At 44.5% G+C, this 22,763-nt stretch overlaps 1 protein-coding gene across 1 annotated transcript; it reads left to right on the forward strand.

The window, feature by feature from the left end:
• The first annotated feature begins 694 nt into the window (after positions 1-694).
• On the forward strand, positions 695-21,257 carry U2AF2 (U2 small nuclear RNA auxiliary factor 2). The gene is made up of 12 exons (XM_033171231.1): positions 695-930; positions 7,093-7,228; positions 8,751-8,780; positions 10,001-10,104; positions 11,037-11,188; positions 12,779-12,895; positions 13,845-13,983; positions 14,158-14,237; positions 14,437-14,559; positions 18,126-18,212; positions 19,417-19,665; positions 20,708-21,257. Exons 1-12 carry the CDS (start codon positions 882-884, stop codon positions 20,840-20,842), a joined length of 1,401 nt encoding a protein of 466 aa, XP_033027122.1. The 5' UTR covers positions 695-881; the 3' UTR covers positions 20,843-21,257.
• The last annotated feature ends 1,506 nt before the right edge of the window (positions 21,258-22,763 follow it).

The raw sequence follows: 22,763 nt of genomic DNA on the forward strand, positions 1-22,763 counted from the left end.
AAACAAAAAAAATTTACTAAGAGGATTTAAATTAAAGCATTTTGAATAAAACTCAGCAATTTGTGGTTTTAATTTTTCATGTTTGTATAATTGCTGCAAAAATGTGTGAATTTGTGGCTAGTTAGGATATTCCTGGCTTGGAACAAGGGGATGAAGAGTTGGATGTTGGCAACCTATTCAAATCCTCAGTTGTATATTATCTGGGAGTCAGAGTTAAGGTGTTACTCAGTTTGTTACCAATATGTAAAATTAATGGCATGCCCTCAGTTTTGGTGTGAGGATGAGAGAATTATTGATCCTCATCAAAGGCTTTATTTCTTATAAAGAGCGGTCAACACGTGGTCAAAGTGCAAGAGCTGTGCCGGAAGCAACTGGCTAACGTCCGACGGAAATACTCGTCAGCCCCGGAAACAGTTGTGGAAGTCTCGGGAGAAGCCGCGTTCTCTTTACTCTCCCCTCCCTCCTTTTAAGCGGGAGCGCGAACGGAAGAGCCAAACTCATGCGGGGCTGAGAAACAGACGCCAGCGGAAGTACCTGAGGCTCTCCGGAAAATTCCGAAGGCGCAGGGTTTGGCCTTTCCCGAGGCTTTCCGGAAAAACCCGAAGGCACGGGAGGGGGGCGGCCTCCCGAATAAAAGAAAAGCGAGCGAGGCTTTGTCCTAGAGAGGTTAAGGAGACCGCCTAGCTAGCGTATTTCGAAAGCGTCTTCCGGAGATAGCCGAGCGTTTCCGTTAACACCCGAAGCTGCCGCCGGAAGTTGCCGAACTCAAGGGAAGGCGCCCCTGAGGCCTAGTGCGTGAGGAGGAGCTGGTGAGCGAGAGCTACTAGAGCAGCTGCGAGGCCGCGTTCAGGCCGCCCTCCTCCGTCCCGTTTCCGTTAACCATGTCCGACTTCGACGAGTTCGAGCGGCAGCTCAACGAAAACAAACAAGGTGAGCGGACAAAGGGGCGGGTGGGCTGAGGGGGTGGGGGAGAGAGAAAGGGAGGGAGAGCGAGGGAGGCGGCCCCCTTCGACATTGATGGCTCTCTTGTGTCCGCCACACGCTCTTCACGACGGGCCCTGAGCTGCCGAGGAGCGTGGGGGTGGGGTGGGGTTGGGGGGCGGCTAAATGATCCTCCCATCAACGGTGGAGACCCGTGTTAGGCCGAAGAGCGCGTGTGTTTGTGCGCGGCGACGGGGGGAGGGGCGGCCGGCCGGCCGGCCGGCTCTCGTGTGTCCGGCCACTTCCTTCCCCCTCTCGCTTTATTTGGCGGGAGTCTGATCGGGGGGGTAACGGCAGCTGGGGAAGCGGGGGAGGGAAGAGAGGGCAGGAGAACCGTTGGTGGCCCTGCGCGCGCCCTTAACGGAGTGTCGCGTGGCGGGGCTATGGAGTGCGGGGAGGGCTCTTTCCCTCTCGGGCCACTTTCTGCCCAATGAGGCGGACTCTGGAAGGGAAGGGACCTTGAGTCCGTTTTGTTCACTCTCTTGGGGAAAGAGGGAGGCCCCCCCCCAAGCAACAACTTTCCTCGCTTAGTTGCGTCCTGCAAAGAAAGCACATGATGCAGCCTTTACGCCGCGTGGAGCAAAGCATACCGGTGCCTGCATGAGTCCCCGACTTGCAGGATGATGGAAGAAAGGAGGGCCAAGTAAATAAGTAACTGGTTCTCCCGCCCACTCCCAGTGCACGTTTTGCGTTAGGGAAGGTGGGTTGTAAACTTGAGAAATGGGAGAGGATGTTTGTTCACCTCGGTGAGTATTCCTCCGTGCTGAGAGGCAGAGGTTGCGCAGGATTTCGGAAAGGAGGTTTTCCCAACCCTACTTCGGACCCATTTCCATGTATAGCATGCTGTGTACCACTGAGCAACACCCATCTTCCCTTCTCAAAACTCTCACTTTTGTGGATTTTCTTACTATTTTTATCTTATCCTTTAGGGAGCTGAAAATAACATATGGCGATACCCACACACCCCTTTTGCCCTCACAACAATCCAGGGATGGGTAGATGAGGCTGAGATGGTGACTGGCCCAAGATTATGCTGTGAGCTTCTTCACTGAGTGGGAATTTGAAGCTGGATCTCACCATTCTGATGCTAGCAACTATACAACTTTGGCTCTCACATCTCTTGTCTCTCTTCCCACCTCTTCTCACTTATTTATCCTGGCCTTTCATAAATCTCATGAACTTTCCTCACAACCATGAGGTAATGTGTGCTTATAGTGAATTACTTGCCCAAGGATCCAATCTACAGTAGTCCTCATCCAGAGCTGCTCATTCCACCACAGTGGCTGAACCACATTTCTTCTTTTCCCTACATCATAGAATCATAGTTGGAAGGGACCTCGAGGATCATCTAGTCCAACCTCCTGGATATGAAGCTGTCCCTTACGGGGAATATGCAGCTGTCCCTTACAAGGATTAAACCTGCAACCATGATGTTATCAGCACCACACTCTAGCCAGCTGGGCTATCCAGCCTTTCCTCAGTCCACTAATTTGGGGGGTGGGGATTCCAGATTTACATATAACTCAACCAACACACATTAATTAGATTTTTTCCCCATCAGTACTTATACTAAATTCACTTGGCTTGAGGAGCACCAGTTTGCGCGCACACACACACACACACACACTTTCAACCGGTTGCCAGCATAATGGAAAAAAACTGTGTCAGAGGAGCTTGCTGGCATTTCACTCTTCTTGCTGAGAGGAATCCCTGGTCCTCATGGATCTCTTAAAACAAGTTGCTTAGCATGGACACTGAGTAAAGTATTGTCTTTCCTTCTTGGGCTAATTTTTCAACCACCTCTGCAAAATACCCTACCCGATTTCTCTTCATTTGGCTCTTTTCTCCACCTTTTTACAAATCTTAGCTAATTAGAAAGGCCACATCACTCTCACTCACCTGAGGGTATGAGCACCTATGAATCAGTATCTTAGGCACAAGTCCACTACATACTGGATCCCCAATAGAGATACATGTTGGCTCCTTTCTCGGTAGCATTACTTTACTCTTGTATATTTTTGGTGGTGCTTCCAGCGATGCACTGGGACAAATACAACACAAAATGATTCCCTTAGCTAACAGGACCCAGTGGTCAGGGATGATGGGAATTGTAGTCCCAAAATATCTGGAGAGCCGAGTTTGGCCATGCCTGCCTTAGGGCAAGGCACTCCCAGTGGTCTTAGCCTGCTTAGCTAGGCGTCGGGGACGATGGGAGTAGCAATCCAGCAACATCTTAAGGACCACAGGCTGTTCCTTGCTTTAGGCAGCAATCCCACTGTATTTAGTTCATAGCCAAGTGTTCACATGAATAAAGACTGCAGCCTTGAAATGCAACTGCAAAAATTGCCTGCCTGCATGGAAAAAGAAAATGCAAGCTACCAACATTTGTAAGGCATCTCTGCCTGATTAATTGAGGGCTGTTTTGTTTGCCCCAGGTGATCAGACTAGTTGCTTTTTGCAGGCGTGGCATAAGGTGGACTTTTTTAATAGGGCATGCCTTACTGTCATACTAATCACACAGTCTTTAGTAGAGACGTGTGCACTCTGGAAATTTCTTAGGATCTGATTTGTCCAGACTCTTCTAATGGGCTGTATATGATAATGTCATTCTAATTCTGAAAAAGGACATGCAAACGCAAACTCATTCTTGTCTAGTATAATAGGTAGTTGCATGTAAGTAGAAGTTGATCACGGCTATCTCTGGCAAACTGTATAAGCAACTGTTGTATGTACAAATACCAGTTATGCATACCATTTATGTCCACAAATTCCCTTGCAGCGGCAAGTGTTCTGCCTGCCCTCTGACATAACCCCAAGCAGCTGTAGAGTGGGGGTGGGGATTTTCCTGACAGTTGCTTTTCTGCTGGGGCAATCCCTGCTCTGCCCCAAGGTGGGGCTGCACTTCTTTACTACTACAAAACAACAAACTCCAGCCATCTTTTCCAACTTCAGCCTTGGAGCAGACAGTTGTCATTGACTTCACAAGGTCAAAGACCAAGATCTTGACCCTCGAGGGAGGGACAGGCTCCTAGCAACCACAAACCTTTAGTTGGCTATCAATGTCAGTCAGGATGGGCCTCTGGAAGTGGTTCCCATTGGTGAGATGGGTCTCCCCGGGAGCATAAATTTCCAGCAAGGGAATTGACCCTGAGGTAGGTAGTGTCTATCCTAGCTGGCAAGACCTGGGTAGGTTGAATGCCATCTGACAGCGTCCTTACTACCCGGTTATCTCAGTTGGATTTGTGAAGGAGGAATTCAAAATTGCTGCTCATGTGTGACTTCAGGAAGTGATCAGAGAACCTGTTCTATTCCTTTTTCTAAGGCTAGTGCAGGATTACTATTCAAATCTGTAGACACACACAATAATAGGCTATTTGCCTTTGACAATGTGCAAGGATCTTTACAGTTTCATCTAACAATATATTTTTGATGCTGGACTGGGGACCCCAGAAGTTTGTATTCATTTAGCAGGCATGAGGGGAAGCATTCAAAAAGTTCAAAAAAAGTATGAAATGATCTTATTTGTATTTTGCCTTGTATCTAGAATCCCTAGCAAAGACTGTGTGGGGCAGATTTTAGGAGTGACAGGGCCTCAAAGGAATGTTTTTGGCTCATAAACGCCTTTTGAAGAAAGCCATTTAGCACTACATTTTGCACTAAAACCGCCCAAGGCAGGAATGGATTCTTGCATAAAACAAAGATGAGTGATTTGGATTGATAGCCTGTGGCAATAGGAGAAAACAGGGTCTTCTCCTTGGAACTTCAAAAATACCGTATTTTCTGGCGTATAAGACGACTGGGCGTATAAGATGACCCCCAACTTTTCCAGTTAAAATATAGTTTGAGATATACTCGACCGCAGATTCTCCACCCGGCGTATAAGACGACCCCCGACTTTTGAGAAGATTTTCCTGGATTAAAAGTAGTCTTATACGCCAGAGTAAGTGTTGGTACCACATCACTGTTTTGTTTGTTTTGCTTCCTTGCACAGAAAATAAACCAGAAGCACCGCATATTTCACCTATATGGACCTCCCAAGCCAGAAACCCAAACATTCCTGTTACCAGAGAGCCTTAACACCCCCAAGCCTTGCATGATACAGCAACAGATGTGCCATTACAAATACTGCTTTGTGCTGGTCATTGTACAACATTGCTCTGTATTGTTCCTTTCCAGCACAGCTGCATGAGTTGTCTCTAGTGTCCAAAACAGTTCTTCTTTATGTCACAATTTGAATTCTGCTGCTTGATGTTGGTGTGTTAATTCTGACTTGCTTCACGCCAAATAATAAGAAACAGTAGTTCCGGTTCCTGAAAAGAAGCATCCTATTTGTAGGAGTCAGTCTTGTGCAGAACCAAGAAAATGTTTTTATTTCTGAATAAACAGAAGCTGAGGTAGCCAGGCATTTTATTTGTGGCACTTCATAATAATGCTCACCTTTCCCTGTTGTGCAGCATTAAAAGACGGCAGGGGTATAAATTTATGGGGCATAAGAACGAACCCCAGATTCTGCAGTTGGCATGATATATTTCACTTGTAATAAAATATGTAGAATTATGAACTGCTTCAAGTACTGAAGGCTATGACTAAAACATTCAGAAGGCATTCTAGAGGAGGGGGTGCTGTGGAGAGCAGTAATCAAGAAAGGCATCTGGCTCAAATCTTTTGTTTTTCAGTTTTTAGCTAAATGATAGATGATGGCTGCAGCTTCTTTAGCTGCTGTTTTTAAAAAATGGAAAAGAGATGCTTGGAATATAAACAAAAACGGCACCTTACAGCATTTTCTTCCTAGTGTATCCTTTTCAATCATCCAGTTCTTCCTTAAAAGAGTTTGCAGCCTCTGATTTCATGCATTTCCTTTAAGAGGCCCATCAAGGACAGTTTTAACTTCTCAAAGATTGGGCTGTGTTAATTACTTGAGCATCAGGATTTTTCTTTCCTCTGAAAGAGCCCCAGCTTGCTAGATTTGGGTAAAAGCTGATCTTGAGATAATCACACCTTGCTAAAAAAATCTTGTCATGCATGTTAGCAATGAGAAACTAGAAAGAACCTCCTATCCTGCCTCTTTATAGGTTCTCGCTGACCCTTTTTTCAAGGGTAGTTAGACTATTGCCCATTGTCATCTAGAAGTGTGAGCAATTTAATTATGGCCTTTTATAGAGAATGGTAGGTGCTGAACTTGATTTAGGGCAAACATGACCCTCTAGATGTTTGATTCCAACTCACATCTGCCCTAATCATCATGAGCAATAGCTAGAGATGATGGACTTGTAGTCTGGCAGCATCTGAAGGACCACAGCTTATCCACTCCTGATTGAGGAGATGTACAGGCACAAAATATCATATCCCAAATCCTTGTTAAGCATAGGCACAACCTATCTACAAAAACACACAGCCTAACCAGCCTGTCAAGTTTATTCTTGGCACATGAGGGCTTTCTGACCCTACTTCTCATTAGCAGCTGCCACTATTGTACTAGATAAGTAGCTGCTCATGAAGTATGATCCATTGCCATATAGCATTCGTGAGTTTGGTAATTTGCAACCAGACAAGACTCAGGCTAAGAAATGGGTCTATCAAGTTACTGTATATACTCGAATATAAGCTGAGGCACCCAATTGCTGACCCGAATATAAGCCGAGGCACCCAATTGCCGACCCAAATATAAGCTGAGGTACCTAATTTTACCACAACTGGGAAAACATATTGACTCGATTATAAGCCGACAGAAGCAAAGGTGGCGGAGGAGGAGGAAGGAGCAGCCCAAAAGGGTTGCTTTCGGGCTGCTTGTTACTCCGCCACCGCCGACAGCCTCTGTCCGGGACCCTCACTTGAGTATAAGCCATGGGGGGCTTTTTCAGCATTAAAAATGTGCTGAAAAAAATCGCCTTATACTCGAGTATATACGGTACATCACTCTTGAAGCAGTTGCTGTTGAGAGTAACCTGGGGAATGCAGCCTTGGTTTTTATATACCACACCTTTCCAGTTTTATGAATATATTTGAGTTGATTTTCCTAGGGAGAGTGGTAAGAGTTTGTGATAACCAGAAGTGTAACCTCCATTCCTATGTTGCAACCATTGGCATATCAAGTTCTTCTCTCATCTTTAGAACGCGACAAAGAGAATCGCCACCGGAAACGCAGCCACAGTCGCTCACGGAGTCGTGACAGGAAACGCCGCAGCCGCAGCCGTGACAGACGCAACAGGGATCAGCGCAGTGTTTCGCGGGATCGCAGGAGACGCAGGTATGGGTTGCAGAATGAAGAGCATGGGTTTTCCTTGGGTTTCCACTTTTTTGGGTCCAGCAATATGCTCAAGCCCTGGACAAAACCTTAGATGCATAAGATTCATTGGGACAAACTTAGTCCTGCCTCATTCACTTTCCGTTATCCATAAATAAGTTTTTCTTAACTGAGCAGACCCATCTTAAGAGCCAGTGTGGTGTAGTGGTTAAGAGCGGTAGACTCGTAATCTGGGGAACCGGGTTCGTGTCTCCACTCCTCCACATGCAGCTGCTGGGTGACCTTGGGCTAGTCACACTTCTTTGAAGTCTCTCAGCCCCACTCACCTCACAGAGTGTTTGTTGTGGGGGAGGAAGGGAAAGGAGAATGTTAGCCGCTTTGAGACTCCTTCGGGTAGTGAAAAGGGGGATATCAAATCCAAACTCTTCTTCTCATCCTTATGATGGAACATAGGAATTTAGACTTTTTGCTGAAAGAAACATCAAGGAGCTTTTAACCCTTGCATTCAAAGCTTCCAAGTACCATCTCTGTTTTTTTGAGATGCTGATTATTTATAAAGTGCCTGAATAGGATCTGTACATAAAAATAAACTGCCTTTGCATGGAGACCTACAATTTAATTTCTGTTGCATGTACTTCAAAATCATGATTTGAAACATGTTAGTAGAAAAACAAGATTGTGGGAGTTCATATGAGAAAGAAAGCAACCTTAGGGGCACAAAAGCAGATTCATACGGTGTTAGCTTCTGAAACAGTCTCTCTCTGTGTGTGCGTGCGCACACGCACACAGAGTTCCTCTCTTAGTGACTGAGATTGGAAAGCACTATAACTGCTCTACAGCTAAAATTGCTGGCTTGGTTCTGTTGCTTATTTCATGCTGAAATTTGTTGATCAGGTTGAATACAATTTAAATACACATACTCTGATTTGATTTTTTTTAAAGGGATTGTATCTGTTTTAGGTTTTTTGTTATTGTTTGCCAGTAGCTTTGATTCTCCTTGGAGACATGGACAGGATAGAAATCTTTAAATTAAACAATATTCTCATCTCCTGCTAGTCAGCACACTTGCATTTTCTTGGCTCAGATGAGTTTTGCAGCCCTATCACCACTGTCTGCCTTTGCTCTATCTGTATATAATGCAACTATGAAAGTCAGAGAACTCCTTGATTAACGTCTTTGAAAAGCTCAGAATCTTATTGTTCATGGATGGTAATAAAGCACTGGTTTATTTCTGCTGTCCAATATCCTCTCTAGACAGATGCACTGTCTAGTGGAAGTTTGACTATTCTCTCTCTCCCTTTTTCTTAATGAAGTTACAAAATTATCTGTTGCAGCATTAATAGATCAGTGGTGGTCTCTGCGGATCCCTCCAATCCACCCCCCACCAATTGCCTTACGCTGTTGTTTCTTGGAACACAGTCTCTGTCAGGGCACATGTTGCCCTGGTGCTGTTACTGAGTTGTCTACCTGGGCCTGTTGTATCCACCAGGAATGGTTACAAACCCATTTTGTTTCTCCATTTCAGATCACCCCTAAGCCTAGCGGGTCCCCTGAGGTGAGTATTGCTACTTCTTCCTTGTGCTGACAGGGTTGTCACTTCCACAGTTAACTGAGGCAGCCGTGCAATCAGATCTTGGGTGCAGATACAATTATCACATTCAGTGCTAGGATTCATCCTGGGGGTTACTATTAAAAGGGATCGGCCCTGGAGTCTTATGTCAGGGTGGATTTGATTTAAATCAAATTGATTTAAATCACTAGTCAGTAAGACTTGATTTAATCAGGGGCCAGCAAACTTTTTCAGCAGGGGGCCGGTCCACTGTCCCTCAGACCTTGTCAGGGGCTGGACTATATTGGGGGGGGGGAAGAACGCGTTCTTATGCCCCACAAATAACCCAGAGATGCATTTTAAATAAAAGGACACATTCTATTCATGTAAAAACACGCTGATTCCTGGACCATCCGTGGGCCGGATTTAGAAGGCGATTGGGCCGCATCCGGCCCCTGGGCCTTAGTTTGCCTACCCATGATTTAAATCTTTTTTTTTTTACAGAAAGACTCATTCTTGCTGATATAATCTTAATGTTTACAACCAGATAAAGGTTTCATTTTTGGAATAATAAATTTTCAGAGTAGTTTTATAGTTATATCAAAAATTACTGATTTGGTTAGACTATTAGAAATACATAGGCAGATAATTATGAAATTATTGTGAGGTTTTATAAATTAACTATTTATATTTGGACAACTTTTCTGCTGTACTTTATTGGAAGGAGAAAAATAATCATTTCCTTAATAACAATTTAAACAATTTATTTAACTAAAGCAATAACATTATAACATATGTATCCATGTTTGTTAACTGATGTGGTTAAACTTTTTTAAAAAACTTAGACTGAGTTTTAGCACACATGAAAAACTTAAAACAAATCCTTATTTCCCGATGAATAGCCTCAAAGAAATCCATTTAAAAAAATCATTGATTTTTATCCTCCCTGTTCTATGTAGATCAGGCTTCCTCAACCTTGGCCGTCCAGATGTTTTGAGACTACAATTCCCATCATCCCTGACCACTGGTCCTGTCCTGCTAGCTAGGGATCATGGGGGTTGTAGGCCAAAAACATCTGGAGGGCCGAGGTTGAGGAAGCCTGATGTAGATGGTGTCCCAAACTGAAACAAGTGTACAGTAGATATGACTGGTACATTAATCTTCATATTACATTCAACAAAAGCCCATTTCCAGCTGACCTTTCCCCCCCTGTCTTCCTTCCACAGCCGTTCTCCCAGGCATGAGAAGAAGAAGAAGGTTCGCAAGTACTGGGATGTTCCGCCCCCAGGCTTTGAACACATCACTCCCATGCAGTATAAAGCCATGCAAGGTAGGTCTGCTTCTGCTTCGGTCACCTTGCCTTAATGTATTGTAAAATAGTGTTATACGTTGCAGCTAGTTGAGCATGTTCCTCTACCATGCAAATTAATGGAAATACAAACTTGTGTTGACCTTTTCCTATTTTCCTTCTGAAATGTTCTCTCAGTTTCAAGCATGCATCTCCCTCCATTCCTAAGGAAATCAAATTGAAGTCATATTTTCCCTTGGTGGAGGAAGAACTCTGGATCAATTTTTCTCACTACACAGCTAGGCTAATAAGTGGGCTTCACTTGGTTCTCTTTTTGATTTTACATTTAAAATATATGTCTGCTTTAACTGGGAACAAGTCTCTTAACATTGCCATATGAATGTTAAAAACTACCAACTCATTTATCTACTACCTGAATCTGGATCTCTTTCTCTCTCCTTGATTCTGGTACTTGAGGTTGGTGTTCTGCTATTACACTTACACAGACTTATTCCTACAACTGTGAGTGCTAAAAACCTTAAACTGGGATTACCAGCCAATTATTTAAAAAAAATTCATTTGTGCTTGGAAGCTGCTTAAAGATTGCATATTGTCTTACCTGTTTTTTTGAAAATGATATTTTGTCCTTCCAGAAATAGAGAAGTAACTTGTTAGACTTTTTGTGATTTCAGAAAATTGTTTAGTTGCTAGGTCTCATCTCCTCCCTCACCTCTCCCCACCCCCCTTAATGGCATGTCATTTGTTCATTATCATATAAACTACATGGAAGTCACTTGGGATAAAATGTGGCATATAAGCAATAATCATAATTTACTTGTCTCAGTTCCTTTAGAAAGTGAATGCTGTGTAGTTTTGTTAGCAGTCTCTCCAAATGAAGAGTGATATGCCTTGTGATATTTCCAGCTGAGAATCTTCAGTTTGTAACAGCTAGTCTTGTTTTTCCCCTTACCTAGCTGCTGGGCAAATTCCAGCTACAGCCCTCCTGCCAACAATGACCCCTGATGGACTGGCAGTGACCCCCACTCCTGTGCCAGTAGTAGGCAGCCAGATGACACGGCAAGCCCGGCGTCTCTATGTGGGAAACATCCCCTTTGGAATCACTGAGGTACTTGCTTGTTCCCTCAGATGTGCCTCTGAAACAACTGGTGTATTTTCTCTCTTGGGTTGGGGGTGTTGAAAGGAAGATTCTTTGCCGAGAAATTTGGGGGAATAAGTTCATGGTGAAAACATGAGCCAGGTGAGGCTGAATTCAGCATTCAGATCTCTTCATCCTGCTAACAGGACTCCAAAATGTAGTCAGGACAATGCAGCAGGTGCCAGAATTATGTTGGATTGTGACAGCCATGAAAAGCCGATAAATAGAGGCTTGGAGTTGCTACTCCAGTGCTCCTAGCTTCATCTTTCTTTAATCACCTAGTTCTTAAATATTTCTTTCTGAGAGATCATGTTTTAGACCATGTCTTTTGAAATGCAAGAGTTAACTGCAATGTTCTTCTCTTTTGGAATTGAGTAAATTACAAATTCTTCAGTCTTTAACAATGGCGGGGGGAAGGTGCTGTAGGGAGTTGAGGTTGGTAATCTGGCTGCAGAGGCTTGTAATTGCTGTTCTGTTTTTGATGGCCACATTCTCTTCCCCCAAGTACATTAGTTGCTTCTTTCACATTTCTTTCAGGGTTTACCAAGTGTTCAGGTGGGAACGAATTGTTCCAGTATTAGAATGGCAAATCACTGTTGATTGGGATATTTGCTTTCTGTAGTACCGAGCAAGGTGACTTGCTTGAGCCTTTGCAGTGTTTTTACTAAGCTGGAACTTAAGAGTAGGAACTAAGCAGTACAGTGGTACCTCTGGTTACGTACTTAATTCGTTCTGGAGGTCCGTTCTTAGCCTGAAGCACCACTTTAGCTAATGGGACCTCCCACTGCCGCTGCGCCGCCAGAGCATGATTTCTCTTCTTATCTTGAAGCAAAGTTCTTAACCTGAAGCGTTATTTCTGGGTTAGGAGTATGTAACCTGAAGCGTATGTAACCTGAAGCGTATGTAACCCGAGGTACCACTGTATTCCAGCATTGCTTCCAGTCCTGTTTTTTCACTGTCCAAATCTGTCAAGGGACATTACTGTGTGACACAGATGAAGGGATTTTATTTCCAAAAGGGCTATACATAATCTGCCATACCTTTTGAGCTGAACCTGTAATCCCTTTCCAGAGCTCTTAATTCATATCCTCCTTCTGCACACATGGTATGCCTCTGGCAGAGAAGACCAAATATCTGGAATAGAGGTGGATTCAGAGTAAAAAAACAACAACAGCTATTTGGGTGGACATGGGAAATAATAATATTTGGGCTGTAATCCTATACATACTTGGAATAAGTCCCACTGAATTTACTGGTGCCTCTCTCTGGGTAGACTGGTATAGAAGTGCACTGTTAGTGCTTAAATGACCAGGGAGTTAAATATGGTGGTCATTATCTGAATATCTCTACCAAAAAAAAAAAAGACCAAAGAGTTGTTTCCATTTCTTTTTAAAGTGGATAATGTTTGGGACTGCAATCTGCCCCGTAGCCCCAAAGTTTGCTACCATCGCAGCAGGCAAGTAGGCAGTTTCACTTTGTAATCCATTTGTGATCCTGAAGGCCTTTCTAGTGTGTGACATAAAACCTCCCCTTTTCCATTCTCTCCATGACCCCCAACAGGAGGCTATGATGGATTTCTTCAATGCTCAGATGCGCCTTGGTGGCCTTACCCAGGCTCCTGGTAACCCTGTCTTGGCAGTGCAGATAAACCAGGACAAGAACTTTGCATTTTTGGAGGTGAGTTGAGGCATGTACAGTTAGAGGGCACTTCAATTGGATATGATTCCAACATGCAAAATATGACAAGTTTAGAATTTCACATAATCTGTTGGTGGATTGTGAAGATTTTATAGAGGAAATTGCTAGTTTCCAGTGATTGTGGAAAAACCTAAAGTGACTTTATTTTTTATCAGCTGGAGGTTTTTTGTGAGTCTTCCAATAGAATTGGTGTATTTTGGAAAAGAAAGTAGACGTAGGATCAGCAGCCATCAATCCATGTTGCCCTTTTCTGCTCTGAGCAGTTAACAGCACTGAGTCAGATTACTTAGTAATGGGCCTTGGAGTTGTGACTGAAAGCTCACACCAATGAAAAGGATAAAGAACTGAATTACAAAGGCAAGGATGTAAACTGGGCATGCTGAATTTGGAAAGAGATTTTTTTTTTAAGCGGTGGGAGTAGAGGTTCACAATAGCAACTATTCATGGAAGTGTTGGAAAACAATGGGATATCATTGGGGGAGTCAATTATATTTTGCACAGGAAAGTGGGAGAGGTCAGGAGAGAGTTTGGCTAGGCTTTTCTGGATGCAGGAGATTCTGAGCAATGCCTTGCTTATTTATATAGATAACATAATTTTTGTTGTGGAATTTGCTCTTGAGTGCTCTAGAATGTGGGGCACACTTGGTCGAAATTCCATTCATTGCATACATGCAGAATATGCAATGAATACAGAGAATGCAGGGAACAACTTGATTCTATCACTTCCACAGTTTCTGTACTGTCTGTTTTACCCCTTTCATCGCAAGGGTGGAATTCTTCCCTTAAGAACCCCCGAGCCATCATTTTTCATTATCTGGCCCTTCAGTGCGGGCGTCTAATGACACACCCACACCCTTTTGCAGGCCATACCACACACCCTTAACCTTTCACCTTCTCCATTTCTGTTTATTTGTTTTTGCTGCTGCAGTTCCGCTCTGTAGATGAAACTACCCAGGCTATGGCTTTTGATGGGATCATTTTCCAGGGACAGTCGCTGAAGATCAGACGCCCACATGATTACCAACCACTCCCTGGCATGTCTGAAAACCCTTCAGTCTATGTGCCAGGTGAGTATACTAGATGCACCCTGTTAACTAAAGAAGACCAAAGGGGATGGGCAGAGTTTTATGTGATTTACTGGATGAGACCAGAGCCCACACAGTCTTCCCATATGCATTTGATCTGAAAATGTGACTGACACAAAACCCTTTCAACAGACCATGTTAACCCTTTCCCCACAGGAGTGGTGTCCACAGTGGTTCCAGACTCTGCTCATAAGCTGTTCATTGGGGGTCTGCCAAACTATCTTAATGATGATCAGGTGAGAAGCAGTTTCTTTCCTCCACACCCCCTTCCTCCTTTCCATTTAAGTGTCTTCATTTTATGGAGAGCCACTCTCCTTAGCTCAGCACAGTGCTTAAAATGCCTGTGTGGGTGGCATGCAAGCATGATCGTATGCACGCACCCAAATGAAGCCCTCGCAGCTCACCTTTGTTTTTCCCTTGTCCTCTGCCTCTCAGGTCAAGGAGTTGCTCACTTCTTTTGGACCCCTGAAGGCTTTCAATTTGGTGAAGGACAGTGCCACTGGCCTGTCGAAAGGTTATGCCTTCTGTGAATATGTGGACATCAACGTCACAGACCAGGTAGGGCCAGCCTCTCTTCATGGTAGTCTCTTTTTATTTTTGTTCCGCAGCAGCTCGCCGACCGGCCCGTGGGATAAGGGGGGTTCTTTGTCCTTTGAGCAGGTGGGGTGTTTTTTTCTCTCCTCCCCTCTAGGGGGTGCCAGCTTTTCTCTCCTTACAGCACAGCTGCTGACTTAGCGGCAGACACCATCGAGTTAGTGTTCTGATCACTTCTGCTTTTTGTTCCCCCCAAAAAAACAACAACTCTCCCCGAATGTTAGTCGGAGAAGGCTTCGGCCTTTTTGCGAAGACCCCGGCCGCCGTGCCCGACCGAGAGCCGGTAAGAAGCCCTCCCCTCACCAGCCAGGGAAGAGCCGGGTCCGTAGCACATTTCACCTGTCCCACCCCCCAACCCCAACCCCAAGTGAATTCTCCATCCCGCACTCTTAAGAATAACTGTGTTTCCTTTCTCTCGCTGTGCTTTGTGTTACAGCGGGAGGAGGTGGAACAGGCCCTTAACCTGCAGACATGCTCTGCTTGCTAACTCCAGCAGGAGTCGTTAAATGCAAGTTTTGGCATGTGCAATTATAAACCAAAGGAAAAGCACCCCGGTTTTCCCCTTGCCCCTGTTGGAGAGGGGGGGACCTGTGGTGGAGAGGAAACACCCCACAAATCCCTATAGGGTTCGGAGAGTGTCGGTGGTAACTTTGCATGCTGAGCGTAAGCTCTCATTTCTGGGTTGATCTCATAAGGGTTATGCATGTGGTTTTCTTTCATAATTGAGTGCCTCTGTTAGTGTGTATGGATATGTGTGTCTATATATACTCCCCACGCCTGCTTCCTGTCCCGTGCATTCTTTCTTCCCATATGTTACTTGGGAAATGTGTGTTTTCCCCATGCTCTTCTGGTCTCTCTGCATTCAGGAGAAAGCTGTGAGTTTTTAGCAAGAGCTAAAATCTTGGTTCAGACATACAGAATTAGATGGTGCTCCTTTGAAAAAAGAATTCTCAGATACTTAGAAAGGCATCAGAAGCAGAGGAGAATTTGCCGTGTTCGCTGAGAGTACGGTGACTAGCAGCTTATTTAAACAGTAGGAAGGTAGATCTTGGTTAGATGCTATTGGGATAAATGTCTTGTGAATGTGACTCAGCATTATGACTTTGGGATGTCTGGGGTCTGGGTAAACTTATTTGAAGTCTCCCTTTCCTCTTACTGTGCTCTCGGTGTCACCCCTTCCCCGATGTGTACTGTTTGTCAATGTGGTCTCTCCATGTGTGAGGCCCAGGGCAATTGCCTCATCAGTTAATTAATTAAATTTCTGTGCTGCCCTTCATCTGAGGATCACAGGCAGTTTATAAGAGCCTGGCCTCAGGACAATGTGTAAATGGCTTCCTCAAAGTACAATTCTATTTTCAAGATTCTGTGTGCTTGGACTCTCAACTACCAAATTCAATTTTTAGCCTAGAACAAAGCATCCTAAATAATCTTGGCTTTTAAAAAAAGCCAAGTTCTCTTGCGGTTATGAAGAGAAGCTTGAAATGGTTAGCAGGAGAGAGAGAGTAGCTGAGTACAGCCTGCTGTGGTCAAGAATGGAGATTTCAAGGTGGCTTAGAAAACACGTTCTAAGTTTCTGTACTTTGCTAAGGTTTCTAGGAGATGTATGAATTAGCTTTAAGTGATGCTGACAGCACAGTCCAGTTATAGTTAACGTAGCTCTGTTGAAGAGTGAGATTTCTTACTCCCCAATCGTGCTTGAAGATTGCATCCTGAAAGTGCTGATCCAGGAGTAACTGCTACCATACCGCTCTCTGAGGCAAGGGAAAGTTAATACCCAATGCTCTTGGGAGTTAAAAGTACACCCATTCCCTGGCACAAAGAAGTGATTCATGATGAATGGCAGTCTGCAGCAAGGTGACATGTTATCAGTCTATAATGTATACAAAAGTGAGGGTTTGGCAAGATATAGCATTACTGAAAACTATCCTGAAGTTAACTTTTAATTGGTTCACATAAAGGTTCCCACCCCTCATTTATTAAAAATCAGTGTTTTTGGATGCAAGAAGAAACATTACATAGATTCTGGCAAACAAAATATTAAGAGTAACAGGACATGGAGTGTGATAGTGAACCCAAGAATCCAGTGCTACACTTAAGTATCTCCAGAATTCAAAAAGATCTCAGCTCTCTTAACGTGCTTAATGATTCAGTTCACAGTGCACTCAATATGACCTTGGTTTAGTTGCACAACTATTCTGAGAGGTTGTGGCCTACTCTCACTCCCCTGGGATGGGACTTGAACTCTGCTGTTCTGCATCCAAACTAAGAATGCCAGCCGTGTCAGTTTGTCTCCTGGTGCCATTTGCTCAGGCTTGTAATTTAGACCCATTTTACAGATGGGATGCTGACAAAACTGGATGTTCTGAGCCCCAGCAGGTCCAAAGTTTCCAACTTACAGAAATTTAATGTATTTGTTTGTGAGCTATTCTGTTTCCGAAATTCAGAATTTTCAGAGAGCTGTGAAAGTCAAGGTCTTGAGTGGCATACTGCATTGTGGGGGAGGGCGATATAGGTTTAGGCCATCTGAGTGAGGAAGTTGAAGAACAGGGGTGGGTGGATGCCAGTAAGTTACTGTGCAGGACACTGGTGTCCTGCTATTTTTGGTACTGGATACTGTGTCTAGTTGCGGCTCTGGCTGCTGATAACTTTCCACACACTCTGGGAGAGAGAGAGAGAGAGAGAGAGAGAGAGAGAGCGCTAATTGTGCCCCTTTAAAACATAAGTTGAGATTCTGCAGATGTTTGACCCTTACGTATGTTTGAAAGTTGCGCAGTGCTTAGTAATAAGTCTCTGATCATGACTTGCCAGGCAAACTCATGAGGCACAACGAAGGTTGGATTTGATTTGAATCCTGTTTACAAAGACAAGACCACTGCTTCATCCACTGGATTGTACCAAGCAGAAGCAGGTGGGGGTGTGCCTTAAAGCCTGGACTCCTCCGTTAGCTTGCCATATGCCTGAGGCAGATGGCTCTCTGTTGCCCCCATGAATGGAAAAGGGGTTGCTCAAGCTTGTACACTTGCGTATGAGACTAGTCTGGAAAGTAAACATTTCCTTGGTGTGAACCCTGGTATTTAGGCCCTTGTTGGAGCTGGCTTAGCGAGGGGGTGTGCAATTTAGAAGTATGTCAGCAACTACAGAGCAATGGAATTCACATTCTGGAAAAAGAACCGTCTGTCTATGCTAATGACATTTAGCTGAAGCTGAAACCTCACCTCTGCACTTTCTCCTTCATGCAGACAGTCCTTGTTGACCCACTTTAACCCCTTCCAACATTATGGTCTTTTTTAAAATCTTGGTTCTATGCCCGTTTTGGGTCCCAGCAGGTAACTGAGCTAAATACGGTATTAATGCCATGGCAGTGCAGTTCAGGTAGGAGTCTGGTTGGGGGGCAAGGAAGAAGCCACCTTTGTGTGTGTGACTGTGTTGATGTTTTAGAGGTGGGGCCAGAGGGTGGATGGGTATATGGCTGGTGGCCTTGGAGGCACAAGATTTGAAGTGTCTGGATTCACTTTTTTCTGCCCTCACAGGCCATCGCGGGCTTGAATGGCATGCAGCTGGGCGACAAGAAACTGTTGGTGCAGAGAGCCAGTGTCGGAGCCAAGAATGCTACTCTGGTGAGGAAGGAACGGAACTGCTGGGTGGTGGAAAGAGGGGGAGGATAGGACTGGTGCTGTGAAAGAGTAAGGTTTCTTGCATATATTTGTGGGGGGAGGGGGTTCAGGAAGGTGCCAAGTGGTTCAAGAAGAGTATGTTTTATCAGTGGCTAGAGTATGAGAAGTCTGTTGCCTTTTTGTTCTGCTTGTGAGCTTCCCAGAAGCATCTGATTTGCCACGGAGAAGCAGGATGCTCCTTTGGTCAGATGATTAAGGCTCTTCTTTCTTTCTCTTGCTGTCTTTTTTGTAAGGGTCAGTCTCTCTAGAGCAGAGACTTGATTTCTCAATTTGGAATGCAGGGAGCTTCCCTATGTCACTAAAACATATGTTCAGATCTCCCTCTGTGTAACCAGGGCAAAATACTCATTAAATCTGCCAGGGTCCAGTTCTGTCCTCATTCTGGTATCCAGCAGATCTGGATCTGTGGTGTGTGGCCGCAGTACATGTGAAGGACCCCTGGTAAAATGTAAAAATGTCATTAAAAAAAGAGGGTTGGTGACTTTCTGCATTGATAATGACACACAACCACCTGCATTAGTTTGATTAAGACAGCGGTCCCCAAATGAAGACCCGGGGGCCGGATGCAGCCCAATCGCCTTCTAAATGCGGCCCGCGGATGGTCTGGGAATAAGCGTGTTTTTACATAAGTAGAATGTGTCCTTTTATTTAAAATGCATCTCTGGATTATTTGTGGGGCATAGGAATTTGTTCATAATTTTTCAAAATATAGTCTGGCCCTCCCCAAGGTCTGAGGGACAGTGGACCGGCCCCCTGCTGAAAAAGTTTGCTGACCCCTGGATAAAGAGAATGTGGGATGGCACTTTTTTCAACTGATGTACTTCAGTTATATATTGGAGGAAGAACATTTGCCCTGAGAGGCATGGCTTTAGAACCAGAGAGAAAGTTCCCAAGAACCATATGCCAAAATCTTCATATATCTGATAATACAAAGGATGACTTCAGCTGCCACCCCTTCCTTTTATGCCAATCCTTAGAAACTGACCTGACCCCTGTACTCTAAGAGGCAGAATTTCTGGGTTTAGTGGAAGGGAAACAATGTCAGGGCTCTGAGGCTAGGTGTTTGTGTAGAATTGTTCCATGGGATGATGGGGTTTTGGCAGCAGTGGCATGGTACTCATGTCTGTTTCTTTCCTCTTCCCCACAGAGCACAATAAACCAGACCCCAGTGACCCTGCAGGTACCGGGCCTGATGAGCTCGCAGGTGCAGATGGGTGGTCACCCCACGGAGGTGCTGTGCCTCATGAATATGGTGCTGCCTGAGGAGCTGCTGGATGACGAGGAGTATGAGGAGATCGTCGAGGATGTGCGTGATGAGTGTAGCAAGTACGGTGTTGTCAAGTCCATTGAGATTCCCCGGCCTGTTGATGGCGTTGAGGTGCCTGGCTGTGGCAAGGTACTTGGCAGTTGCTCATATTCTCATTCTCTCTCTCTCTCTCTCTCTCTCTCTCTCTCTCTCTCTCTCTCTCTCTGTTGGTGGGTGTTCAGATGAGTTAGAACAGCAAAGTGGATAGGAACAAAGGAAGTTGCAGTCATGTCAGATAAAACGCTGCTGTTGCTAAACATTGACTTAGCACTAGGTAGAAAGGGGAGGGCAAAGTACTGGATGGATTGCTGAAGTAACATGATTTGCCACTAGAAAGCTCCAACTCTAGCAGAAAGACACACTTCTACAAAGGCATGTCAAGATTTGATCACAACAATGCAACTTGGCAGTTAACAAAAAGTTAGGCTTTGGTGATCCAGAAAAGGGGTTGTGGGTACCAAGTACTGCAACCCTGACTCCTGCCACTGCTGATCCTTCTGGTTTTCCCTCTCCAAAGCAGGATTTAAGAGGCAGTGGGTTGTGTAGTACTTCTGTTGACTCTTGAAAGTGCTAAAGTATAATTGCATTTCATTCTAATCTGTTGAGTGGACCTAGAAGCCAGAACTCTTGGAGAGGTGGAAAAGCTTGAAATCTAGTTTGATGCCTTAAGTCAGTGTTAAAATCCTATTGCCACATCAGAGTTCTGTGGTACTAGACTGATTTAAAACCAATCAGTGCAAATATCTTATTACTTTGAGAACTACAAAGCTCTGGTCAGTTTGTCAAAGAATGGGTTGAGTTGTTTCAGCATAATTAGCCAAGAAAATAGGATAGTTGCAGACAAGAAGCATTCCATGAAGGTTAGGTGTGTTGTGACAGCAGAGCTGGGAGCTCAGATACCTTCTTCATGCATGCCCACTCTTGTATAATAGTAATAATAGTGATGATGATGATGATTGATGATAACGATAATTTTTTTATACCCCGCCCATCAGGCTGGGTTTGCAGCAGGGCTCTGGATCCAGATCTTACTCCTCCAGTTGCCCATCTCCACAGCTGCCTATGGATGCAGTTTTAAGTGGGATAGGTATACTATTAATTCTCTCTCCCCCCCCCCCAATCCTTCTTGTAGATCTTTGTGGAGTTCACATCTGTCTTCGACTGTCAGAAGGCCATGCAAGGCCTGACTGGGCGCAAGTTTGCGAATCGGGTCGTGGTGACCAAGTATTGTGACCCCGACTCCTATCATCGCCGAGACTTCTGGTAGCCCAACCCTGAGCCAGGCATGGGTGTGGGGTGTTTTAAGGAGGCAGGGGCAGCTCGCTGGCCGGAGAGGCTCCTTTAGCAACATAGCCTGTTTATATTTTATGGCCAAAATCTCCTGTATTTTTTTTCTCTACCAATTGTCCCAGTCCCTTCCTTTTCTATCCCTGCCACCAGCTCCCTCGGCCCACCCACCCACCCCCTCAGTTTCCCAGTGATGGTTACTCTGTAGTAGAAATGTTGTCTATTTTTCCCCATATCCCCATCCCACTGTGATGTTTCTGATTTTTTCCTAAGAGGAGTTTTGCTCTAAAAGAAGATGGGCCCATTTTGTTGTATTTTCCTTTCCTCCTCGCTGTGTGTATGGACGACTATTTCTCTAGCATTGTCTCTCATAATTAAACATTTTTTTCCAATTCCCTGGTGTCATTTGGACATTATTCTTTAGGTTTCTAATCCACAGTTGCAAGTTAACAAAGGTGTGAGAATACCCAGCCCTTGGTCATAGGAAATTGCCTGGTTTATGTATAGATTTAATGCTAATAACCTATACATGCTCACTGTTGTCCAATGAAAGAAGTAGCATATGTTAACTGTTTCACTGCTCTGCTGCTTAAAGTGCAGGTGGTCAGTCATTAGTGGTCCTTGACTGGCTGGAATACCAGTAAACAGGGCTGTGTATGTACTCAATTTTACAGAAGTACATAATTCCCCCAAAACTCAATCTCAATCTCTCTCTCTCTCTCTCTCTCTCTCTCTCTCTCTCTCTCTCTCTCTCTCTCTCACACACACACACACACACACACACACACACACACACACACACTTACCCTTTCTAGTCCTTATGATCACCGCTTCCTCTTGCCAGAAAACTGCAATGATCTCATCACACATAATTTATACTGGTTACAGAGCACAGCTTCTCTTGCTGCAGAATTTGGGGTTCCATCACTGCTGAATTTTGATTCCTTTAGCAAAGCGCCTGCAGCCCTGCCTGTATATATTATTTAGAAGGCTATGATTACAAAACCACCTTGGTTAAAAGAACAGCAAGTTTAAGCCACCTTGTTAAAACATTGTACAGTGGTACCTCTGGTTGCGAACGGGATCCATTCTGGAGCCCCATTCGCAACCTGAAAGGTCCGCAACCTTAAGTGCCGTATGTGCATGGTGCGATTCGGTGCTTCTGCGCATGCGCAAAGCGCTGAACCTGGAAGTAACCCGTTCTAGTACTTCTGGGTTCGGCGCATTCGTATCCCGTGACGAACGCAACCCGCAGCGAACACAACCCGAGGTATGACTGTATTAGAAAGGTGGGATATGCATCTTTATATAAATAAAAATAAAGCTAATGAGCTTAGAGGGATTTCTCTTCTAGCCCAATCCTGCACATGCTCACTTGGAATTAAATTGTATTTTGATCAACGGGGCTTAGTGTCAGGTAGGTGCAGAACTGCAGCTAAAGTCTTGAAAGTTAGTCAAGTAGAAAGTTGGCTAGTAGCTGTTATCTATCCTGTCACAAGAAAATCCAAAGGGAAAGTGGTTAATTGAAAATATATTAGCAACCTGTTGATTTAAAAAAAAATGCTTTTGAGAGATGCTGCAATGTTCAACACTTTCTCAACATTTACAGATTATTTTTAAAAAACAAACCAAAAAATTCAACACTAGCAGTCTGAAGAAATACAGGTGCCCCCCCCCACTTAGGCAAGGGTTATATTCTGGGCTCCCACACGCATACCTGTAAGTAAAATCCTATAAAGTTGAAGAAAACAATTTAAATGCCCTCTGCTACTCTGTCTTCAATGCATTCCAAAAATACTGTATCCAGAAATACCCACAACTAGAACTAAAGCCAGCAGGAGGCTGAAGGATGCACGGGAAAGTGGCGGCTGTGTTGCCCTGCACACCAGTTGTTAGGCGGG

The sequence above is a fragment of the Lacerta agilis genome, chromosome 14 (genome assembly GCF_009819535.1).
Source record: "Lacerta agilis isolate rLacAgi1 chromosome 14, rLacAgi1.pri, whole genome shotgun sequence".
In the NCBI taxonomy this organism is placed as follows: domain Eukaryota; kingdom Metazoa; phylum Chordata; class Lepidosauria; order Squamata; family Lacertidae; genus Lacerta; species Lacerta agilis.

Excerpts from the sequence above, each read along its gene's own strand:
- U2AF2 (XM_033171231.1), top strand. The coding sequence starts at position 882 with ATGTCCGACTTCGACGAGTTCGAGCGGCAGCTCAACGAAAACAAACAA. Across the intron at positions 8,781-10,000 it reads AGCCTAGCGGGTCCCCTGAG|CCGTTCTCCCAGGCATGAGA; the intron begins GTGAGTATTGCT and ends TTCCTTCCACAG. Across the intron at positions 13,984-14,157 it reads CCCTTCAGTCTATGTGCCAG|GAGTGGTGTCCACAGTGGTT; the intron begins GTGAGTATACTA and ends CTTTCCCCACAG.